The sequence below is a fragment of the Rhinolophus ferrumequinum genome, chromosome 3, assembly GCF_004115265.2.
Source record: "Rhinolophus ferrumequinum isolate MPI-CBG mRhiFer1 chromosome 3, mRhiFer1_v1.p, whole genome shotgun sequence".
In the NCBI taxonomy this organism is placed as follows: Eukaryota; Metazoa; Chordata; class Mammalia; order Chiroptera; family Rhinolophidae; genus Rhinolophus; species Rhinolophus ferrumequinum.
In genome coordinates, this window is record NC_046286.1 from 84,119,603 (window position 1) to 84,142,587 (window position 22,985).

The following is a 22,985-nucleotide window of genomic DNA, read 5'->3' on the forward strand; positions in this document are numbered from 1 at the left end:
TTACTTTATGGAAATGTCCTGAACAATGCATGTACCTATACCAGTGGTATTGGTCCGTGGCTGTCCATAGGCCTGTGTACCAAGTACACTGTTTGCGGCCCCTAAGGACTCTTTGTTCTCTTTAGGCATGATGCACTCGCCCGGATTTGATGGGAACAGCAGCCTCAGCCTACACATGCTCATGAACGCAGACAGCCTGTACACGGCCGCCCACTGTGCTCTTCTCCTCAACCTGAAGCTCTCCCATGGCGACTACTACCGGAAGCGGCCCGCCCTGGCACCCGGCATGCTGGTGAGCGTGTGCTTTGCACTTGGACCCTCTGAGGACAAGTGATAGCCTCTGGGCTGAGACGGATGTCCTAAGAGGGATGACGCAGTGTGTTCTATTCCACACTGCTCTGGAATGGGCAGTGCCTGTGGGGCTGTGGGTGGTGGAAGGAGAGGCGATGGGATCTGCACAGTGTCATGAGCCAGAGAGTCACACGGCTTGCTCCACAGACAGAGCAGGACCCCAAGTGCCTGGAAGTGGCGGCCTGCCAATGGCCCAGTAATGTCACATGTGTAACATACCATCAAAAACACGTGATTGGCAGGTCAAGTGACATCAGAAGATGTGCACCGACTGGTCCCCTTTGCTGAAAGTGAAGGCGCCTTTTACAAAACCTCTTTTGTCTTCCAAAATCTACCCAGACCTACTCATGACCCAAAGCTAAGCTTACTCATTTGTTAATGACAAAGCCCTTCCTGGGAGGTGTGGGATGAGAATGCTGGCCTATTCTGTGGTCGGCTCCCCTGCCTGAGCAAGCCACCCCACGGCGTACCATCACGTCAGTCTGTGAGCTGCGTGAAGGGAATCAGCAGGCCTTCGTTTGCTTGAGAAAGTGTAAATTCCCAAGGGTCAGTGGTGGCCTCGTGAGTGTAAGTCATGTATCTCTGGAAACATGTTCTTTCAGGAAGCTCCTTCCATCCCTGCTACTGTTGGGCAGTGAGGTGCTCTGTTTAGTATTTCTGTGCAGTTTCTAATCCTCCCACACATCAAAGAGTAAAAATGTAGTTTCCCCAATCCTTCAGCGGGGTTCTTAAAAGGATATCGTACATGAAAGGAACTTCGTGAAATTTGGGACTTCTCCATCTCAGTTTCCCCTTCTCTTGCCAACCCCTTCCTCCACTCAACAAGGTTTTCTTTTTCCTGTGAGCATTGACTCAGTGGACATGTGAAGGGCAGAGGCAGGGGAGGAATGGAGGAGCCTGTGTGTTTGCCGGGGATCAGAATTTGGTCACCTTGTCATGTGATCTTCTCTGTAGAAAGAGTTCATGAAGCAGGTCCAGACCAGCGGGGTGCTCATGGTCTTCTCCCAGGCCTGGATCGAGGAACTCTACCATCAGGTGCTTGACAGAAACATGCTGGGAGAAGCTGGCTACTGGGGCAGCCCAGAGGACAACAGCCTCCCGCTCATCACCATGCTGACAGGTCGGTGGCTGCTTACGTGGCTCGGTGGCACTAGGTGAGGTGGGAGGGCTCACACTTCAAATCCCCTTCTGCGGAAGCAATGATGTTTGCAGCAGACCTTGAAATGGCACCCACAGTTCTTCTCTGGCCGTTGGTGACAGTTTCAGAAAAAGTGTCATGAATTCACTTCTCAGGCAATTTCTGTTATTTTTCCACATGGGACTCTGCAGAGCTCACTGTGCCCTATTAGATTAGGAATTACTTAGCACCTTTGTCTGTAGGTGGAAAACTATAGGCCTCTTCTGGGATATGAAGTGCTTTCTGGGCGCAAAGCCCAAAATTATTCCTGGAACCTCTCATGTACTAATAGATACTATTATCTGCATTATTATATCATTCAGGGCTGCTGGCAATTTGCCAGTAATATAAAAGGATTGATTTAAAACTTGGCTCCCTTCCCTTTTCTTATCCATATCAGCGGTCTTCCCTTCCCTTCTCAGCTATACCAGATTTAAAAACAATGCCAAATCGTTGCCCAGCATCTTTGTTTTCCATGTCCAGAGTTTTAAAAATCCTATGTCACTATTAGAAATTTGACATGAGCACATAGAGAGCATTAAGGGATGTGGTCACGAAGTAATTTTTTTTTTTGGTCAAAAGCAGCCATTTGTGGCTTTGCATGGCTTAACTCTTATGTCAGGGAAAGATCACTGAGTACTCAAAAGTTTACTCTGGTCAGCAGCCTTAATAAATTAGATCTGCAGGCTCATCTTGCATTTAATCTGAGTGATCCTTGCATGGTTCCAGCTGACAGGATATGTGGAGCATGGTCCTACATCAGATGCCTCCTCTGCCCTCTCTGTAGTGCCACGTGTCCCCACACAGCTAAGCATGGCTCTGCACCAGGTAGGACACACTAGCAGGAGCAGGACTAGGCTGGGCAGGGCAGTCCAGCTAGGAGGCAGGATCTGTTGTCCAAAGGGTGTGTTCTGTTACCTGGGGTTGGTACTGGATGCTCTGACCAAAGTGGCAGAGTGGACTACTGGTACTTGGAACCCAACAATGAGGCATGTGGGCGAAGGTGTTATTTAGGAGTCAGGTAGGGAGTCAAGACACACAGTGAGGTCTTTCCACAGCAGGCAGAGTCCTGGTCATTGTCCGGCATTTGGAGTCTTGATTCCAGAACTAGGATGGAATGTGGGGGAAGCAAGGCTGGGTCCTAAGCTTTAGGTATGAGGATCACTGGATATGTGACCAATTCATATTTTATTAATCATGATAACATTTACATCCATTTGAAAAATGGGAATTCATCAATGTGTGAGACATTTACTCAGTCTATTTATGAGCAGTGCTTGATTTCCATCTGTCTTCACAAACTCCGTTCAGTAGGGTTTGAAGGTGCTGCCCAGAACTTAGAAGTTCATGTAATTTCACTGAGGATCCTAAACATGCCGGGTTTAATTTTGAAATACCATAGTGTCTGCCAAAATCTCTTAACTTAAACCTTAATAAAAGGAGTCATTCAGCAGATGTAAAACTGAACAAATAACAAGCTTTTCACAATAGCTATATTCGTCAATCATTACTGTTCATCAGACTCCTCTTTTATAATAGAACAGTAAGCTCAATTGCTATGTCCATAGGAAAGTTATCAACTTTAGATTAATGAGAGAAAAACAGGCTTTTCATGAGAATTCGACACAATTAGGCTCTACGATTAATTTTTGTAGCAAATTTAAGGTATGAAGTGACAAGAGAATTTGAGCAGCAATTAACCTAGAGCTTGGAAACTTCCATCTGATCTTTTCATTATGTGCCAGGAAAAGCTATAGCAGCAATCTGATCATCAACACTGTACTAACCGTGGCCTATCCTGATGTCATGTTAAAGTGTTCTATAAAATACTGTAGTATTAATGTTTACGTAACCTTTGCATTACTTGAATTCATCAGTTCTTTACCTAGCATGTTGGCAACATTATAACTGATAAATGGGCAATTTCTGGTGAAAGTCATTAGACCACTTGACCATAGGTCAGATTAATTTCAGTGATACTGGCCTGTTCCCACTTTAGTAGCCATATAGATTTCTCCCTGCTTCCCCCACCCACCAGTTTTATTGAGCTATAATTGACATATGACATTGAATTCACCCAAGCTGCACAACATAATGATTCGATATACATGTATATTGCAAAATGATCACCACAGTAATTTTAGTTAACATGAATCACCTCACGTAGTTACACTTTTTTTTTCCTTGTGATGAGAACTTTTAAGATCTACCCTGTTAGCAACTTTCAAAGAAATGTGTTGCCAGAAGTTGCTATGCTTCTTGGAGTTACTGTAAGAATAAAAAGTATAATGAAATAATTTTCAAAAACCATACAAAGAAGTCTCATCCTATTGGAGTGAAATTCTAAAGTCAAAGAATAAACTTACGCTACCCTCTTTTCCCCTGCCCTCTCTGTGTTGCATTGAGCTATGTTACTTGCATTCAAGTTCATATGCTTTAACTCCATGGTCACTTCTCCAATGGTTACTTCCTTTATGCTGAGAAATTTGGGGCCCAGAGAATGGAGTGCCTGACTAAAGGCTACAAGGGTAGTGAATTCAGAGCCAAAGCTGAAGCCTAGTGTTATCAACCCCGAGCCAGTCTCTTCTTGCCAGCATGTTAGGGAGTGGTTTGTTGAGCTAATTTTGTAGATGAATTTGTGTTAACCAAAATTGAAACATGGTAAATTGGGATCCTGGACTGAGCTAGAGTTTGGTGTCATGGAAAGAGGCATGGATGGGAGTCAGAAGACATGACTACTGAGTCTAATTCCTTCTGTTACCAGCCTGATATCCTTTGGCAATTTACCTACTTTGAGTATTTATTTCCTCCTCTGTGAAATAGGAATAATAATTCTTAGTCTGCCTATCTACTTGGAGTTGTTGGGAAGATCTAATGAAAAAATAAATGTTATGTAAAAACACTTTGAAAATTGTAAAGTATTATTATTAATGTATTACTATTGTACTTTGGAACCAGGTTATATGATTATCTGACCAAAAAGGCTTATTCTCTTCTTAATTCTTATGAGGAAACTCTGAAAGACAAATCCATGTTAAGGTATCTTGTACATATAAAATTTGGGAATAATGCCACTATTTTGAATAAAAGGAGTATTCAAATATCACAATATTCTAAAGCAACAGATTTTCTAACAACAGAGATAGTAGAGTCTATCTTTATTTTTTTCAAATAAAAAATATATAACCTAAGAGAAGAATGCTCTAGCAATGAAAAACAAAAAACAAAAAACACTGGACTCAATGAATAACACAAAAATTTTAATCTTCTAATAAAAGGTGGCTACATACTTGTTACATAATAGTTTCAATGGATATTTGTTGGGGAAAAAAATGAACATTGTGGTGGCCGTTTGTTTTTGATGGACTCTTCTAATCAAAGAAAATCTTGTTCTTTTTTTCTTGACAGATATCGATGGCTTGGAAAGCAGTGCAATTGGGGGGCAGCTGATGGCCTCTGCTTCTACAGAGTCTCCTTTCACCCAGGGTAGGAGAATTGATGACTCCACAGTGTCAGGTAAGAGTCTTGAGCTTATGAATATACATGCATCGCATTTGGTACTAGCAGTTAAACCTTTACGAGTAGTTTTGGTGCTGACATAAATGAATTAAGGTTTTGTCTTTGCACAAGAAGGGCCTGATGGAAGTTACTTAGCATCATTCAGCTGATGATGCAACATTTATTATTTAAAAGCATAAAGTGAAATCCATTAAATTGTATTTCCCATGCTAGAAGTGCATACAACTCAGTATTGCTAATTTGATGGTTAAAGAATCCCATGCCATTCATTGCCAGGTTGTGTTTTTCCCTGGAAATGACCCAGTCTCCTTCATATTCTAGGTGTGGCATTTGCTCGCTATATTCTGGTTGGCTGCTGGAAGAACTTGATCGATACCTTATCAACCCCGCTGACGGGCCGAATGGCAGGGAGCTCCAAAGGCCTGGCCTTCATTCTGGGAGCTGAAGGCATCAAAGAGCAGAACCAAAAAGAACGGGATGCAATCTGCATGAGCCTCGATGGGCTGCGCAAAGCGGCGCGGCTGAGCTGTGGTCTAGGTACTGGCAGGAGTAGAATTTATGACCCGTGGCCTGACGGATGTCCCCACGAAACACATCGGGAATGGCCCTAGTGGGAAACCAATGTTTTAGAAGGGGCTCTTCCTGGTGAATGGTTAGAGACTCACTGAAGGGATAACTGTTTGTTTCCCCTAAAGGAGTCGCGGCTAACTGCGCCTCGGCCCTTGCCCAAATGGCCGCTGCCTCCTGTGTCCAGGAAGAAAAAGAGGACAAGGAAGTCCAAGAACCCGGTGATGCCATAGCACAAGGTAACAGCCGAAGGGCCAGACTCCACCTGGTGTCTCATATGCAGTGTGCACACACCTGCACAAGCAAGACCAGACACTTGTCTCCATTCCATGTGGGATACACAGCGTATGTCTATCGCTGATCACGAGCTCCTACGGGGTGGTAGGCTCGGGACTGTTTTACCTGAGATCCACCTGGCTGAGCTGGTCACACCTCTGTCATCATGTGGCCTCTGGGTTTGGCACGTCACAGAGTGCACATTTGAGGACCCTTCGGGTTTTAGTGGCGGGGAGGGCAGAATGGCCAGTTTTCTGAAAAAGAAAATGAAACAGATGGAGGAAATGCCTGAGAGGAGGCTCACAGAGACTTTGCTCTTACCAGAGAACTCAGGAAAGGGTTCTCTTTCCTGAGAACTTTTCTGAACTTAGGAAAGGGTTAAGTGTTTAACTTGCTAAAATCAGTTAGTCAATGAAGTGGATGATTAAGTATGAGGAAAGAGAGCAGCAGCCTTCCTAATGGCAATGAAAGGTAAATGGTAGGCAGCAAACAGAAGGAAAAATTGGAAGCTTGGTACAATTTACACCAATACTATGTATCAGGTATATAAAATAGCTAGTTGCAGAAACCATGGGCACATTTTTAGAAAGCTGAGAAAAACAGGTTAAGCCACTGTTCCTCAAACATGAGTAATATACAGAGACCCATTTGGAAGCAGAGCAGATTCCTGTGTTAACTGAAAAAAAGCTATCACAATTTGACTTCATATGCACAACCATAAATTATATAAAAATCCTTACATTTAAAGTTCTTTTAAAATTATAAAACCAAAACTAATGTTCAAATTATATATCAATAAAAAAGAAAATCAGTGTCACATCCCTGAGACGCATGGTAATTTGCTAAAAGTCAATTTGCCCTTTACAGCAGGAATACAGTTCAGCTTCCTCTGAAGTGAGCGTGCTGTATTTCTGGGTTCTGGACCATCCCTCAGTTGTCCCACCAGACCATCTCCCAATCACTTGACACCTTTATTTACAGAGCATGTTGTCATTTGGCCTTGCGTAGGCATTTTGCATACTTGACATCTTAAGTCACCTTCTGCACTCTTTCTCATTGGTAATCTACAATAAAAAATTATTTGAGGATCACAAATATAAAGTTAAACAAAGGGAGTGACATGATATGGTAATTTTCGGTTATAAAGCAGTCATCATGACACTCAGAGTGAAATGCATATGTTGTTTTAGGTGAATGCATAACATTAAATAAATCTCAGAGAGAACTTGTGGAACATCAGGCATTCTTCCATATTATCATTTTGAGTGCACAGGGACAGGATCTGGGAGGGATCTGGGCACAGATGGCTTTAGCTGGCATCAGCACATGAAACCCATCCTCACTGCTCTGCCTGACCCAGAACTCCGGGGTGGGCCTGGAGGAACTCCACCCATAGCTCAGGTCCCATCCAACTTCAGAAGCAACAAGCTGGAATAACCATTGTCTGGGGTCTGTGGACTGGGGAGTTTGCATGATGAACCACAGGGACCTGCCATTGAGGAACTTGCTGCCAGTGATGTCTGCAAGACCCTTTGCTCTTGCATAACGGCACTTTCTTCCCTTTTCCTCTTTTCTCTTTCTTCCTTTCTGTCTCCCTCATTCAGACTGTTATTTTAATGACTGTCTTTCTGGTACAGTGAAACTAAAAGTGGAGCAGAAACTGGAGCAGATCGGGAAGCTACAGGGGGTGTGGCTGCACACAGCCCACGTCTTGTGCATGGATGCCATCCTCAGTGTGGGCCTGGAGATGGGGAGCCACAACCCAGACTGCTGGCCACATGTGTTCAGGTGCATTATGGGATCCTCACCCCCACATGGCAACCACCCTATCCTGGGAGTCTGGACGTGGTGGAAGGGGTAGATTCCATGGTCCGCCAGCACTTAAATAGATGATGATAATTCACAGAGTTTGGATGAACCCCAAATGATAGATTAAAAAAAGAAGAGGGAATAGGAGCCCAACTGAACTATGTTTCAGAACAGAATGACAGAATTTGATTTAGGAAATTATGAATAGATTATTGACATTATCTAGGAGAGGCAGATGTGTTATTCAAAGGAAGAAAAACCAGTCTCTTAAATAGCGGATGGTGAAAACCACGTGAGTTAAGTGAATACTATGCAGATCTGAAGGCTTATCATGTCAGCATGTAATATTGCTATATGTTCATTAATGCCCTCTTCATTTAAAGAAGAATTTTGGATACTTTACTTGGACACATAAAGTACAAGATGCCTAGACAAAGAAAAAATAGAGTAGTCATTGTGACAACCAAAATTTGGCTCTAAGCTTTTATAGCATAAAAGTGAAAAGAACCCCCCAATCAGTTACACAGTCCACAGGACGTGTAAAATGAAAACAGAGAGAGCTCTGCCATCCTCCTACGACTAAATGAAAAGCAGGCCTCCCCAGGCATCAATATGCAGGCCTACCTGGGGACCATGGAAGGAGCGCTGCCTACCCAATGCAGGCACAGGTCGAGTGCTGGACTATTTTTTAACCTCTCTTCGGCGCACGCCTGCCGGCCACCTTTCACCCAGCTGTTCCCGCAGAGCAGCAGGGGGGCAGTCAGGAGCAGGATAATGTGCCACAGCAGGTCTCAGGCACCCAAATCTCATGCAGGGTCCTGGCCAGCTCTGGGTCCAGTTCTATCTTCTAAAAGCAAATACAGCAATTAGTGCTTGTCGACTTTCCAAGAGAGAAGCATTCAGATCATTCGAGGGGCGAAAACCCATCTTGAGAGGAACATGAGAAGGAGCCAGGATGAAACAGCCTGGAGCACAATGCTGACTGGTGCCCTCTTCATTGCTCTCACAAGCAAAAAAGGAAAAAGAAAAAGACCTAAATCACTCCAAAGCAATTTATATGAAACCAATCAATTGTCTGATTGTAGAATATCAGAGTGGATTATCCAGGACAGTCTTTACTAGTAACTGGACTTATTCTGGGACTTGTGGCCTCTTATAAACCGTCTTAGTCTCAGGTTCTATTGGGAACAAACAATGTGGAAGTTGGCAGTTGTACCGTATGTTGTGACTCTTCTCTGTGTTTGCCATGATTAAGGAAGCAGCCCACCTACCACCCCCACTGGTTATATGGGGCTCTCAGGACCAAGCAGGACATGGCTGGGAGAACCCCTGAGAGAGGGCCCATTGTGGCCACAGGGCCTGTCTGCCACTCGTTCTGGGATCCCAAAGTAAGGACGTCTTTCCTGAGTCCTAATCAGAGTAGTAGAGAGTTTTCTCTTGAGAAAACTCCCTCAAACAGCCCAAGTCCAGAAAAGCCAGTAAGCTAGACAGCACAGAACGGGATGAACAGAGCTTTGTTACCCACCCTTCTCCCAGTACAAGGCAGGAGAATTTGAGGAATCCTTACCTCCACTCCCAGAATGTCTGGTCCCACTCAAAAATAAAGTATAGTGAGAGGGGAGAGCGGTTTGAGAGAGAGAGTGAGACAGAGTGCTATCATCAGAGGAAGGAGAAACATTTGGGAGAACTATACAACTGGATGAATTTCTGTGTCACTGTGGGATTTACAGAGTTGGTGTGGCTGAGTTACAGCTTTTAATGGCTGCTTGTCTATGATTCTCTCTAGGGTATGTGAGTACGTGGGCACATTGGAGCACACCCACTTCAGCGATGGCACCTCTCAGCCCCCGCTGACCATCAGCCAGCCCCAGAAGGCATCCGGAGGCTCTGGGCTCCTTGGGGACGTGGAGTGTGAGGGCTCGGCCCAGGAGCAGAGCCTGGAGCAGGAGAGCTCCCTGAGCACAGCCCCAGTCATCCAGCCCCTCTCCATCCAAGAACTGGTCCGGGAAGGCAGCCGAGGCCGGGCCTCCGACTTCCGCGGGGGCAGCCTCATGACGGGGAGCAGTGCTGCCAAGGCCGTGCTCACACTCTCCACCCAGGCCGACAGGTGTGTGCCCACCTAACCTCACCACACCCCAGAAGGGCTGCTCACCACGGAGCACCCATCTCCTGTTGGCAACACCACACCCACTTCTTCTGGTTGCCAATTGTTCTCAGGACAACTTGATTTGTTACCCCGCCATTTAAACGATTAAAATACCCCACCATTTTAATGATTTTCCAACAGACTTCTGTCTCCTGCCACACCCCACACTTAGGACGAACTGCTGTCTGATGATTAGCCTGGAGGCTCTGGCGGCAGGCTGCCCTTACTCCACGCCTCCAGGCGACTGCACCTCCCCGGGCCCGGATTTCCTCATTGCAATATCGGGTCATGAAGTAGCTCTGTCACTGGGTAGCGGTGAGGTTAGATTAATTAGTACACTTGAAGCACTTAGGCCAGAGCGTGGCACGTAGTAAAAATCCACTCTTTTAGGATAATTAATAGTTTTAAATCCCACACCCAGGAGTGTGATATATTATTGAGTGATGCCCAACAACCATGTTAAGAGGTGAGAGGGAAAAATCAATAGTAAGTCCAACTGTTTGGTGACACTTCTTGATGTTGAAAGTGCTTTTGTCACCAGTCCCATGTCCCCACCTCACTTCACTCTCCACACTTGGCCATTGTTTCCCAGGCTATGCAGCACAGGCCCAGGGAAGTTTGTATGGAGAGGACAGACAGACAGCAAAGGGGTGGAGAAGTGGGAAGCCCTCTCCCTGGCTGGGGCTCAGAAGACCCGGGTTCTTTCCTGGCTTTGACGCCAACCAACTGCAAGGTCATGTGTATAATAAAATGTTGCACAGAAACTACTTTCTTCATCTACTAATCCAGTACAACATGTACACGTACTAACTCAGCACAAGATTCCCTTTCTCCTATTTATCCAGCAGCCTGGCTGTGAAAGTGTTCTGGAATCTGGATACAGGCATGAGGTGGGATGTAATATTCACCACTATTTTCTCACTAGGAAAGAGGGACAAGAAATGGTTCCTGGGATCCAGACACCAAACGGTGCTAAACTTGTAATTATAAAACTGCAAGAAAAATGTGTTCGTTATAATAATTGGTGAAGGATTAATTCACTGGTTCCCATCTTATGTGTCTCGTCTTACCCTTCAAAAGGGACTTGTTATTCATTTTATATGAGGGACACTCTCCTTTACCCAGCACGTGGCAGGCACTCCTGGCGGCTGCTTGCCCTTCTGTTGTCACCACAGGTTTGGAGGGCAGGCATTGGATGACCCAAATGCAGTGGGAGGCCGGCTCACCTCATTCCTCACGTGGCCACTTAAAGAGGTATTTGATCGCAATATTCCAAATTCCAGTGAACCTGTGATTCTCCTGTAAGCCCTACTACGTCTGCTCAGCTCCTTCTCCCTAACTTCTACTAAAAATGTCTGTGCGCAGCTGAGTTGAAAACAAAAGAACTTGCAAGGTCCATTATGTTAAGGAATATTCAATATTCCAGTAGATACTGGAGCTTTCCCCATGTCTTGAGCTCCTGGTATATGAGTTAGAGGAGATAAGAAGGCCAGTCCCCATCCTCGGGCGTCTTACAGGTTGAGGTTTACTCTGCTTTTGTATCCTCAGCGCCACACCTAGCATTAGCTCCATCAGTTGTAGCCCAACAAAAGCCTAAATTAACTTACTGGGTTTTTCTTTAACGTAGCTTATGAGATCGAAACCCATTCTAAGGATTCCATCCCCAGTTATTCAGTTTCTGGGAGTGATGCTTTGCCATCTTTCACCTTCTTGCCGAACATTTTATGAGTTCCTACTATGGCTGAGCTAGGCCCTGGGAATACAAAGATTTTTTTTTTTGTTTTAAATAGGGCCTGTGCCCTTCAGAGTAAGCTCTTGGAGTTAGAGCATACTTATACACAGTAATAATAGGTATAATGATGCCATACATTTTTTTCACAGTGTTCACACATTTCCATTAATCACATCTAACAAAAGTACTGTACTCATTCTGCCATAAAGACTTGGCTGAATTGTTTCCAAGTAACAAATCTTTTTATTTCATCCAGGCTCTTTGAAGATGCTACGGATAAGTTGAACCTAATGGCTTTGGGAGGTTTCCTTTATCAGCTGAAGAAAGCATCACAGTCCCAGCTTTTCCATTCTGTTACGGACACAGTTGATTATTCTCTCGCAATGCCAGGTAATTCCTTCCCTGAAGAAACTATGCCATGAGGTTAGCAGGAAACAGCCCACACCCCTGATACCACCAGGCTGCCTGAAAACTTAAATCTGCATTCCCTTCGCCCTTGGTCACCCTGGCTAAGTTCAAGTGCAGATTTGCCATCTAGTTGTGAGGCATGATGTGTGTGTGGGTGGGGTGAGGGATCTTATTCTTTGTGAATGGAAATGCTGCGGCTGCCACTCTTACAGGTATTACGGCTGGAGCTAAGTTTTATGCTTGTAATATAGAAATTAGGTGGCTACTCAGGGTGCAGATAACTTCTCCTGAGGGTGGTAACCCTTCTCCATATCACAAAGCACACCCCTCACCTCCGTCCAGTCAACTGGCAGAAGCAGCTACTGATTCCAAAAGGAACATGGATGAGAAAAATGGAAGGATCAACAGAAGCCTCATCCTAGAGAAACTGCACTCAAAGCTTACCCCTATAATGGGTCAATATCACTGTTCTCGTGGATGAGGCCAGAAGAAAGCCCTTTGGAAGGCCAGCCTGTGGAAGAGGGAATAGTTGTAATGAAGTATCCAACGGTCCCAAGTGGGTGGCAGGCTGCTCACAAATTCAGCTGTCCATCAACAGCTGGGGTTGTTATGCGGAAACAGTGAGTACATTGTCCTGATGCGATCAGGCAGGTGCAGAGCCATGTGCTGGGGACGGCCCGTGGTGGCAGGTTGGACTGCACAAGCTCTGAAGTCCCTTCCATATTTCAGGATCTGAACTTCTAAGTGTAATATATTTGGACTTTTGATCCTTACTGCAGATTCCAATTTGAGAATCACTATCTTTTCCCCCACCAGTTTTTAATAGACATTAAAAACCTTAGCTGCATAAAGCCAGCCTTCCAGACCCATCAGACTTACAGAGCCCCTCTGAGCCCAGAGGCAACCTTCAAAGTCTTTTGCATTGGAGAAATCAGCAGACTCGGAGCTTACAAAAATCAATGAGTTAAGAAAACCAATAAAATGCACCTAATCCATAAAAAAAAAGAAAAGAAAAGTAATGAGGAGGGTCAGGAAGAGGCAGCAGGCTCAGGAGGAGGAAATTGGCTTTGTAATCAGTCAGACATGAGTCAAAATGCTGCCTTCACCACTTACCAGCTGTGTTGCATTGTCTTAGGCAAGTCAGTTTATCTTTCCAGCATTCAATTTTCTAATCTGTAAAATGGCAATAATTATGTTTACTTCTTAAGATGTGCTTTAAAAATTAAAATGGTTAAAGACGCAAAGAACCAAATCAATGTCTAAGGCAGAGTAAACATTCAGTAAATGTCAGTGATTATTATTACTGTTATTTTGAAGTTTATTTGACATGGAAAGACTAATAAAGCATTTGGGCTGGAAGAGCCTGACAATGATCAGCATTTTGTAGGCAGTAAAGGAGAAGCAACAGGACATGAGCAGGAAGGTGGTGAGGAAGACTAAAGTGGCGATGGCAAAGAAGTAGTAAGAGATCAGAGCAGGCAAGGACCATACTGAAGCAAGCAGAGCAAGTTATACAGCATGTATTGGGTAGCAAAGGGGCTTGACTGGTTTGGCAGGGGATTCAGAGGTGCCACTAAGGATTGACAAAGTGGATAATGGCTGCGAAGGAGGGCAGTAACCACCTTCGTGACAACAGCTAAGAGTGTGGGTCAGGTAGTATGTGTCTCTGTTAAGCCCTCTGTGAGTATTACATTGAATCCTTCAGTAACTTTAAGAGATAGGTCCTTGGTGCAGCCACTATGGAAATCAGTAGTAGGTATCAAAAAACTGGAAATGGAGCTATCTTATGACCCAGCAATTTCACTCTTAGGTATCTATCCAGAGAAATCCAAGACGCTAATTAGAAAAAAAATATGTGTACCCCTATGTTTATTGCAGCGCTATTTACAGTAGCCAAAGTGTGGAAACAACTGAAATGCCCATCGGTAGATGACTGGATTAAGAAACTGTGGTACATTTATACAATGGAGTATTACACAGCCATAAAGAAGAATGAAATCTTACCATTTGCTATAATATAGATGGACCTAGAGAACATTATGCTAAGTAAAATAAGTCAGTCGGAGAAAGACAAATATCATATGATCTCACTTATATGTGGAATCTAAAGAACTGAATAAATTGGCAAAGTAAACAGAAACGGTTTCAGAGATACAGAGGAAAAACTGATGGTTGTTAGAAGGGAGGGGAGTGGGGATGAGGAAGAAGGGGAAGGGATTAGACAGTATAAATTGGTAACTACAATATTGCCACGGGGATATGAAAGACAGTTTGGGGAATATAATCAATAATGTTGTAAAGATTTTGTAGGGTGTCAGATGGACACATATCTTATTAGGGAGACCACTTCATGGATGGTGTAAATCCTTGACCACTGCACTGTACACCTGAAGCTGAATAATATTGTATGTCAACTACAACATATATATTTATAGTCACTATAATATATATATAACTATATAACTAGTTAACTATATAACTATAATATATATATATTTATAGTCAGGGATATGGGGTACAGCATAGGGAATAGAGTCAATGGAATTGTAATAGATATATATGATGTCAGAGGGGCAATAGATTGAGGGAAGAGGGTTGTCACTTTGTGAGGGGTGAAATGTCTAACTGTTGCCTTGTTTTGTACACCTGAAACAACTAAAAGAAAAAAAAAAGAAATAAGTTCTACTGTCCCCACTTTTACAATGAGAATCTGGATTAGAGAGGTAAATCTGTGGTCCAACGTTAGCCAACGACTACTAAATGGGGGAACCAGGATTTGCGCCCAGCAGCCTGACTCCCAGGCCTCCTACTTAACCACTGCATCATTCCTTCTTATGAACAAGGATTGTTCACAGTCGTCCCAGCAGGCACTGGGGATGTGGTGAGCAGGAGAACTGGGCTCAGACCTTGTTGAGTGGACCATCGAGTTGCTCCTGAATCCAGGCTCCTCTCCTCTCTTGGTTAGCACACACCAAATAATCCTGCTGGTCCGAGGACAGTTCTTTGATTTTCATCCTTTCTCTGTGCTTGAACAGGTCAAACTCTTTCTGAGTTTGGTCATTATGGCTTTTATGGTCTTCCCTTCTTGTAGGAGAAGTTAAATCCACCCATGACCGTAAAAGTGCCCTCCACCTGTTCCGGCTGGGGGATGCCATGCTGAGGATCGTACGCAGCAAGTCGCGGCCCCTGCTCCACGTGATGCGCTGCTGGAGCCTCGTGGCCCCGCACCTGGTGGAGGTGAGCACCTGGAAAGTGGGAAGCTCAGGGACCTCCTATAGCAGAGCCAGCACAGGGGCTCCGGTCTTTGTGGGGACAAAGAGCACTGTGGCCACAGTGCAATGAGAACGTGCCCATCACCGGGTCACAAGCATCATTGTTCTCTGATTATATCTCATGGCATCTAAAGAATCACCCCAAAGGGCAGTGCCACCCTCTGACCCTCTTTCTTTACAATTTGGCTAGGTGCCTTACACAGCCAGTTTTTCATTCTTTCTGATCTCGTATCAACCTGAATCTGGAGCCTCGTTTTATACTTGAATATAACAATGTATTTTGTTCCTTCCAGTCTCTCTTTTCTAATAGCTAAATATACTCTAGACAGTATATTTCCAGGTAGGAGAATCATGTGTCCTGGTTTTCCCAACAAAATTAATACTAAGACCCCTTTCACTCTCCAAAGGAAAGCAGTTTGTATGAGAATTTATATGGTAACTCTCCATCTCAGCATCTCAGTTCTTGATGACTGGCTACTTCTAAGTTGTTGGGGAAAGTATCACCCTGTTTTGCAGTGATTACTGTCCTTAATAGCCCTTTAATGCTTATCTGGTAGAGATACATCATTAAGCATTTTTTTTTGGACCTTAATTCACTAACCTGAGCCCATTCTAGTAAGAAAAAGGGTAGAAAATAATAACAGTGATGGAGAAATAGTATACGAGTTATTATTATACTACAATAAACCAGCCCCAAAACCTCGTGACTTAAAACCACAACCATTTATTTAACTCTTGATTCCCTGCGTCAGAAATTTGAGCTGGGCTCAGATGGGCAGTTCTTCTGGTCTCAGCCAGGCTTGGCTGATCTCACCTGGCCTTACATGTTACCTGTAGTGAGCTACTGCAAAGACTGGGGCCAGCTGGTTCATAACGGCCTTGACTGGGAAAGCTGAACAAATGGGCTCTCATCCTCCAGCAGGCTAGCCCTGGCTCATTCACATGTCATTCTTAGAGTTCCAAAGGAAAGCAAGAACAACTCCAAATCTTAACAACTTTCTGCTAGTATAATGTTTGCTATTCTCCAGAGCAAGTCACACATCCAAGCCCAGGGTCAGGGTGGGAGAAAACAACTAAGGGCATGGATACGAGGAGCTGTGAAGCAATTAAAGCTTTATTGGTGCAATTGGCCCACTTCACTGAGAAACAAATGACTCTTCTGATTTTTATCTGTTTGGACCACAGCTAAGAATGAGACCATGGGCAGTTCTGGTATCTTTATAGCCAGCACATTCAATACTACTTGAGGAAACTGTCATGTAGTGGGGAAAAAAAGAAAGAAAGAAATTGCTAGCAACACTTTATTTTTTAGAAACATTCAAGTGAAATTAGAGCTGGGTCTGATCACTTGGTTAAATTATGTAAAATGCCGTTTAGTGTGCTGTTCATCAGTACACATCCCTGGACATTTTTTACTTTAACAGAATTGCTGCTTCCACTTCCCTGTGGCAAGGTGGGTTAGGAAAACCTTCAGAAACCAGATTCTTACTTGCCTGAAGTCCTGATGGTGTTCTACTCTCTCATGAATTTTGCAGGCTGCCTGCCATAAGGAAAGACACGTGTCTCAGAAAGCTGTTTCCTTCATCCATGATATACTGACAGAGGTTCTCACCGACTGGAATGAGCCACCACATTTTCACTTTAATGAAGCCCTCTTCCGACCTTTTGAGCGCATTATGCAACTGGAGTTGTGTGATGAGGACGTCCAAGACCAGGTCAGTGTGTCACGATAATCAGCACCTGCTTTATCAGAGCGAGCTCTTATTGAATGCCCTGTCAGGCATTGTCCTAGGACCTTTGCATATTTCACCTTCACAATAATACTGTGCGGAATCCATGACAAAGAAGGTTAGGCCATTTAGCTAAAGGTACTTGATCAGTGCTTGGTGTAACTGGGATTTGAGCCTAGGCAATCGGGCTACACTTGTCTGTACTCTTGTACCTAGCCTATACTCTGAATGACCATCAGACCCTCCACTGGGAGACAAATGGTAAAGAAACTAACTGGAGACTTCATAAGTAGCATGACAATGGTCTAGGAACACAGATCTTCTCTCTGAAATCTACTAAAAGTGGTAAAGATTTTAAAATTCCTTTTAAATATATTAACACTCTGGCAAGAAAGTAAGGAATACTAAGATGCCAAAAACTCAGGAACAATGGGAAGCCAGAGAAGTAAGCAGAGCTCTAAGACTTTTTTTTTTTTTTTTTTTTTTTGCTGTGAGAGAATTTGTCATCAGGTGAAATTGAGTTCCACTATCACATTCTTCAAGCCACAAGAACAGAAGTCAAATCTCAGTACAAACTTTATAAAACTGGTGTGTATTCAGGCCAAGATTGAATTAGAAATGAACCCAAGTACCACTCCTCCCTGAGGATACTATCAGCCTGTTTCTAACATTGGCTCTTAGTGGACATAAAAAGTAACTCTCCAGGATTAAAATTACAGCCCTTCAATGGGGTCAGTGGATGAAATCGCACCACCTTGGTAGTCTAAGAAACTTTACACAGGCACCTAAAGAAGCAATAAAATTCGCTCTGGAGGAACTCACTTCAACTCAGTCCACAAAAATATCTGACAAAGTTCCAAGATATGTGAGTTCACAGTGTTTAAACACATGTCACAAAACACATAAGGAAATGAGGCAATAGTCAGAGGGAGCTGCTGAAACAACAAGACGGCAAAATCAGACCTAGAAATAATTGAAATATTGGTATCTTTCATGCAAAATATCAAATAACAACTTTTAATGAAACAAAAGAAAAGAATGAAAATATGAGTTAATACCTGAAGGTTAGGTTGGGGGATTCCAATAATAGTGAACTAAGTAATTTAGATCAGCTTTTCACAGGGAAAAACTTGAAAAAAGTTAGATTAAAAAAAATGTTTTTAATTGCTAGAAGGCATGAAAATACTACTAAAAAGTGGATAAGTTTGAGGCCATGATCTCGGAGATAAAGAATAACCAGATGCTGTGCCTGCTATCTGGGACTATTTTTCCTAAAATAGAATCTACTAATTTCAGAAGAGGAACCCGAAAGACTAAGAAAATAAGAAAAATTGGAGTCGGGGGCCTACCAATCTGGTAACTTCTTGACAACTTAAGTCAAAATCAAGAGGAGAATAGGACATCCTCAGAGGAAGGGTGAACCTTACATAGAGTAGTCCTAACAGAAAATAATATCCAACTTCAAATAATCCCAATCCCTAATTTGATAGTATAGAAAATGACATCATCCCAAGCTTCAAATTAGTTCTTATTTGCAGTTACAATGTCTGCATTCAATCAAAAATAATCAGGCTCATTAGGAAATAGAAATTGAAAAGAAAAGCAATAAAAATAGACACACACATACACACACATACACACACACACACACACACACACATCCTGCCAGAGATCTCAATATCAAAGTTATCAGAGACAGGCTTTAAAATAACTGTGCTTAACTGTGTTCAGAAAGATTTTGGATAAAGGGTTATTGGCTATGGTGGCTTGAAGAAGTTAAGTGAATCTTCCTCATAAGAATTGAGTATAAAACAGGACCAAATTGTCAAAAGCAACTATTTCAGGACTCTGGAAATTGACCAAGGGCAGACAAGAAATTGAGTAGCATTTATGACTAAAAATAGTTCTTGCCAGAATTTTGGTAAAGAACAGTGGGAGTCTGTGGCCTTCTTGCTGAAGACTGCACCTACCACCCTTACTCCTAAGCTGTTGGCAAGAATAGAGCCTGGGCTGACTGGGAAAATCATTCGCTTTTCTGCTATAAGGGACAGACTTGGTTTGCAGAAGAGGAAAAAAGATCATTGATTTGTCAGCTAAAAGTGGTGAATTCATTAGGAAATGAATGAGCGAATCATGCAACTTCGCCAGCCTGAGGTTGCAGTGAGCAGTGAACCAGTACGAAATGTAGCATGATGGGTCTATGGTTAGCTCAGTTCGTTAGAGTGTGGTGCTCTTAACAGCAGGGTTCGATCCCCACATGAGGATCCCCACATGGGCCACTGTGAGCTGCACCCTCCACAACTAGATTGAAACAACTACTTGACTTGGAGCTGATGGGTCCTGGAAAAACACACTTAATAAAAAGGGAAGAAGGGAGGGAGGGAAGGAGAGGGAGGGAGGGAGGGAGGGAGGGAGGGAAGGAAGGAAGGAGAAACAGCATGAGGCCCTGGAAACCAGAGATTCATAGAAGGACTAGACAAGTTCCTCACACATCTGGCTGATTGAAACATCGGCATATGCAGGATAGACCATACAGATCCCATCAGAAAGTAAAAGACAAGGGAGACTTAAGAATTGGCTGAACTTTGAATATTCTCCCCAGCCTATACACACAGAATGGTCGGCAGAGGGTGGAAGCCTTAAAGGCTCACGTTATTTGAGCACAATGTCTGCCCACATCATCTGCTAACCTCTAACATGTGCAATGTGGGGACAAACACTGGGAAGTCAAGTTAAAATATGAAATTAAAGAAACTGAGCAGAGACATGGTTGTCTCACACTATGGGAAGAGAAATGCAAGGTCGGACAATTAAGTTCACGAACTCATCCCAGAAGAAGTGCTCCATACCTCATTGCTGTATATCACTACAGTCATCTTCAAAGTACTCCCCTTGGGAAGCTATGCACTGACGCCAGCACCTAGTCCACCCTTAAAGCAATTTTAGAACTCTTTCTGGAATGGCCATCAGAGCTGTCATCGTATTACCCTTGATGTCCTGAATGTCATCAAAATGTCTTCCTTTCAATATTTCCTTTATCTTCGGGTAAATAAAGAAGTCATTGGGGGCTGGATCAGGTGAGTAGGGAGGGTGTTCCAATACAGTTATTTGTTTACTGGCTAAAAACTCCCTCACAGACAGCACTGTGTGAGCTGGTGCATTGTCATGATGGAAGAGCCATGAATTGTTGGCAAAAAGTTCAGGTCATTTAACTTTTTCACTCAGCCTTTTCAGCACTTCCAAATAGTAAACTTGATTAACTGCTTGTCCAGTTGGTACAAATCCATAATGAATAATCCCTCTGATATCAAAAAGGTTAGCGACATTTATGCAACAAGCTCATGAACTTACATAATTGTCAGACCTCGCATTTTACAATGTATGTCCAAGCAACTTAGTTTAAAAAAATGAAAGAAAGCTCAGAAAATAAGAATCCAGCATTGCTACAATGTATTATATAAAATGTCATATTTTCAGAAAAAAAATTGATACATGCCAAAGGAACAAGAAAGAGGGATACATACTTGGGAAAAAAACAGTAAATAGAAACTGTCTTAGAATGATCCCAAATGTTGGATTTGGGAGACAAAGATTTATAGTAGCAATTATAAATATGTTCAGATAATTAAAGGAAAATATTATGACAGTGACTTAAGAATGAGAATCTAAGTACAGAAATGGAAAATATGAAACAAATGCACATTCTTGAAAAGGGCAATAACTGAAATGAAAAAAATCCACTATATGGGCTCACCAGCGAGATTTAAGATGGCAGAAGAATCGGTGAAATTGAAAATAGATTAACAGAAATTATTTATTCTGAACATCAAAGAGAATTAAGTTTGACCAAAAAGAAAGAAAGCCATAGAGACCTGTGGGACAATGTCAAGCATACATGTAATGGGAGTCCAGATGAAGGAGAAACACAAAGGGGTGGGAAAACATACTTAAAGAAATAATGGAACCCCAATTAGCATCAACACAAATATATCCACAGTAGATACATTGTAGTCATTTATATGCTGCAGCAGCATATATACAAGTACAATGGAACAATACAGAGGTTAGCAGGGCCCCTCTGCAATGATGACATCAAATTCATGAAGCAGTCCACATTTTGTGCAGTTCCCAAGCATCCTGCCATCCTTCTCTGATTAACACAAATACACTAAAAAAAAAACAAAAAAAAAAACCACAACAGTTTAATAATTGGACTTCATCAAAATTTAAAATTTTTGCTCTTCAGACACCATTATAAAATAAAAAGACAAGCCCGAGGCTGTGAAAAAATATTTGCAAATTACAGATCTCAGAAAGTTTGAATCTAGAATTCATTCAAAACTAAAAAGACAATACTGAGCAGTAAATAGAACTGAAAATAAAAAGACAGTACTGAGAAGACAAAAACCCAATCTAAAAAAAACAGCAAACTATTTACAAATGGCTACTAAGCATATGAAAAGTTGCTCAGCAACATTAGTGGTTAGTAAAATGCAAATTAATGCTTTATGGCTGCTTTTGTAGAAGATTTTTTGCGTGAGTTTGTCTGGATTCTGTTTTTTCTCTTTCACTAAAATTAACCCAGAAATAGGGAACAGAGAAGTACATCACCCTTCCCAGAAATTCTCCTGCTTCTTTTAAAAGGGATTTAAGTGCCACCTCCTTTGCCTCTGCCAGGTCGTCACATCCATTGGTGAGCTGGTTGAAGTGTGTTCCACCCAAATCCAGTCGGGATGGAGGCCCTTGTTCAGTGCCCTGGAAACAGTGCACAGCGGGAACAAGTCTGAGGTGAAGGAGTACCTAGTTGGTGATTATTCCATGGGTAAGATTGTGTGTTGGTATTATATCCTGAAACTTTACTGAATTTGTTTATTTGTTCTCACAGTTGTTTGGTGGTCTTTTAAGGTTTTCTACATATAAGACCACGTCATTTGCAGACAGAGACAATTTTACTTCTTCCTTTCCAATTTGTATGTCCTGTATTTCTTTTTCTCGCCTAATTGTTCTGGCGGAGACTTGCACAGGAGTGGTGATAGTGGGAAGGATGTGTGGCTGATTTTTGCTATAGAACATTAGTTCTTTATGCCAAGTTCCATGCTATCAAAAGAAATTGAACAATAGGGAAGGAAGGCTGACATCCAGCCATGTTTTATCGGCAGGAAATAATCTGGTGTAGCAGGGACACAAGTTCTGAGTGCGGCCAGCAGGCCGAGAGTCCTGACCATTTTCAGGCCCTGTTCTTATTGATAGATTGGACAAAACGCTGAGGGACTTCTGTTGTTTCACTTATACATATGTATATTGAGTTTATTCCCAAAGCCAGAAAGAAGGATGTCATTCACTTGCTAGTAAGAAGCAGAAAACTATCATAACACAGAGGACTACAAATAAGAAGATTGGGTCTGGCTGGAAATGGATGGGTGCCCATTAGGCATGTCCAGTAACCAGGGGTCTCGTGTAAGGGGTCCCCACGATCACCCCTACATTCAGAGACCCACCAGAAAGACTCATGGGACTCAGCATGTAGTTATGCTAAGTTTTATTGCAAGGCTCATAGCTAAAATATATTATGGCAACATGGTAAGGCCAGGCCAGATTATAAGGGAAAAAACAAAATCTGTAGGAATCCCTGTGCAGTCTTCCTGGTGTTCTCACCTTCCCCTGAGGGGTCCCACGGAGCCCACTCTTCCCCAGCAGTGAAAATGCCACCACATGTGTATGATGTTTCTGCCCAGTGAAGCGCATTAGAGACCCAGCTGAGGACTTGTCGTGGAGGTCCCCTCTGCCTAGCACACACCTAAATTCCAGACTCCCTGAAGGAAAAGCAGGTGTTCAGAATAAATCACATTGTTTGCACAAACCATGTAGGCACAGTGAACCGCATTATCCGTTAACAGTTTCCTGGGAATATTCTGAAGCCAAGTTCTCAGATGCCAGCCAAGGGCCAACCTTACAAACAGGCCTTTCTAAGGATAGCAATCCCCAGCCTTTTATATTA

At 43.0% G+C, this 22,985-nt stretch overlaps 1 protein-coding gene and 1 non-coding gene across 3 annotated transcripts in view; both read left to right on the top strand.

Annotated features, from left to right (window-relative positions):
* Positions 1-22,985, top strand: part of ARFGEF3 (ARFGEF family member 3) — a 154,098-nt gene that overhangs the window by 97,916 nt on the left and 33,197 nt on the right. For both annotated transcript variants that reach the window (XM_033099360.1, XM_033099357.1), the window contains 11 exons: positions 126-292; positions 1,306-1,471; positions 4,937-5,044; positions 5,369-5,584; positions 5,743-5,853; positions 7,528-7,678; positions 9,486-9,806; positions 11,834-11,967; positions 15,077-15,222; positions 16,793-16,972; positions 21,665-21,809. In XM_033099360.1, the coding sequence (XP_032955251.1) occupies positions 126-292; positions 1,306-1,471; positions 4,937-5,044; positions 5,369-5,584; positions 5,743-5,853; positions 7,528-7,678; positions 9,486-9,806; positions 11,834-11,967; positions 15,077-15,222; positions 16,793-16,972; positions 21,665-21,809 (1,845 nt within the window). The remainder of the gene's footprint in view (positions 1-125; positions 293-1,305; positions 1,472-4,936; positions 5,045-5,368; positions 5,585-5,742; positions 5,854-7,527; positions 7,679-9,485; positions 9,807-11,833; positions 11,968-15,076; positions 15,223-16,792; positions 16,973-21,664; positions 21,810-22,985) is intronic.
* LOC117020969 (U6 spliceosomal RNA) lies at positions 21,005-21,107 on the top strand. Its single transcript, XR_004422789.1, has one exon. It is a non-coding gene; the product is annotated as a U6 spliceosomal RNA (small nuclear RNA).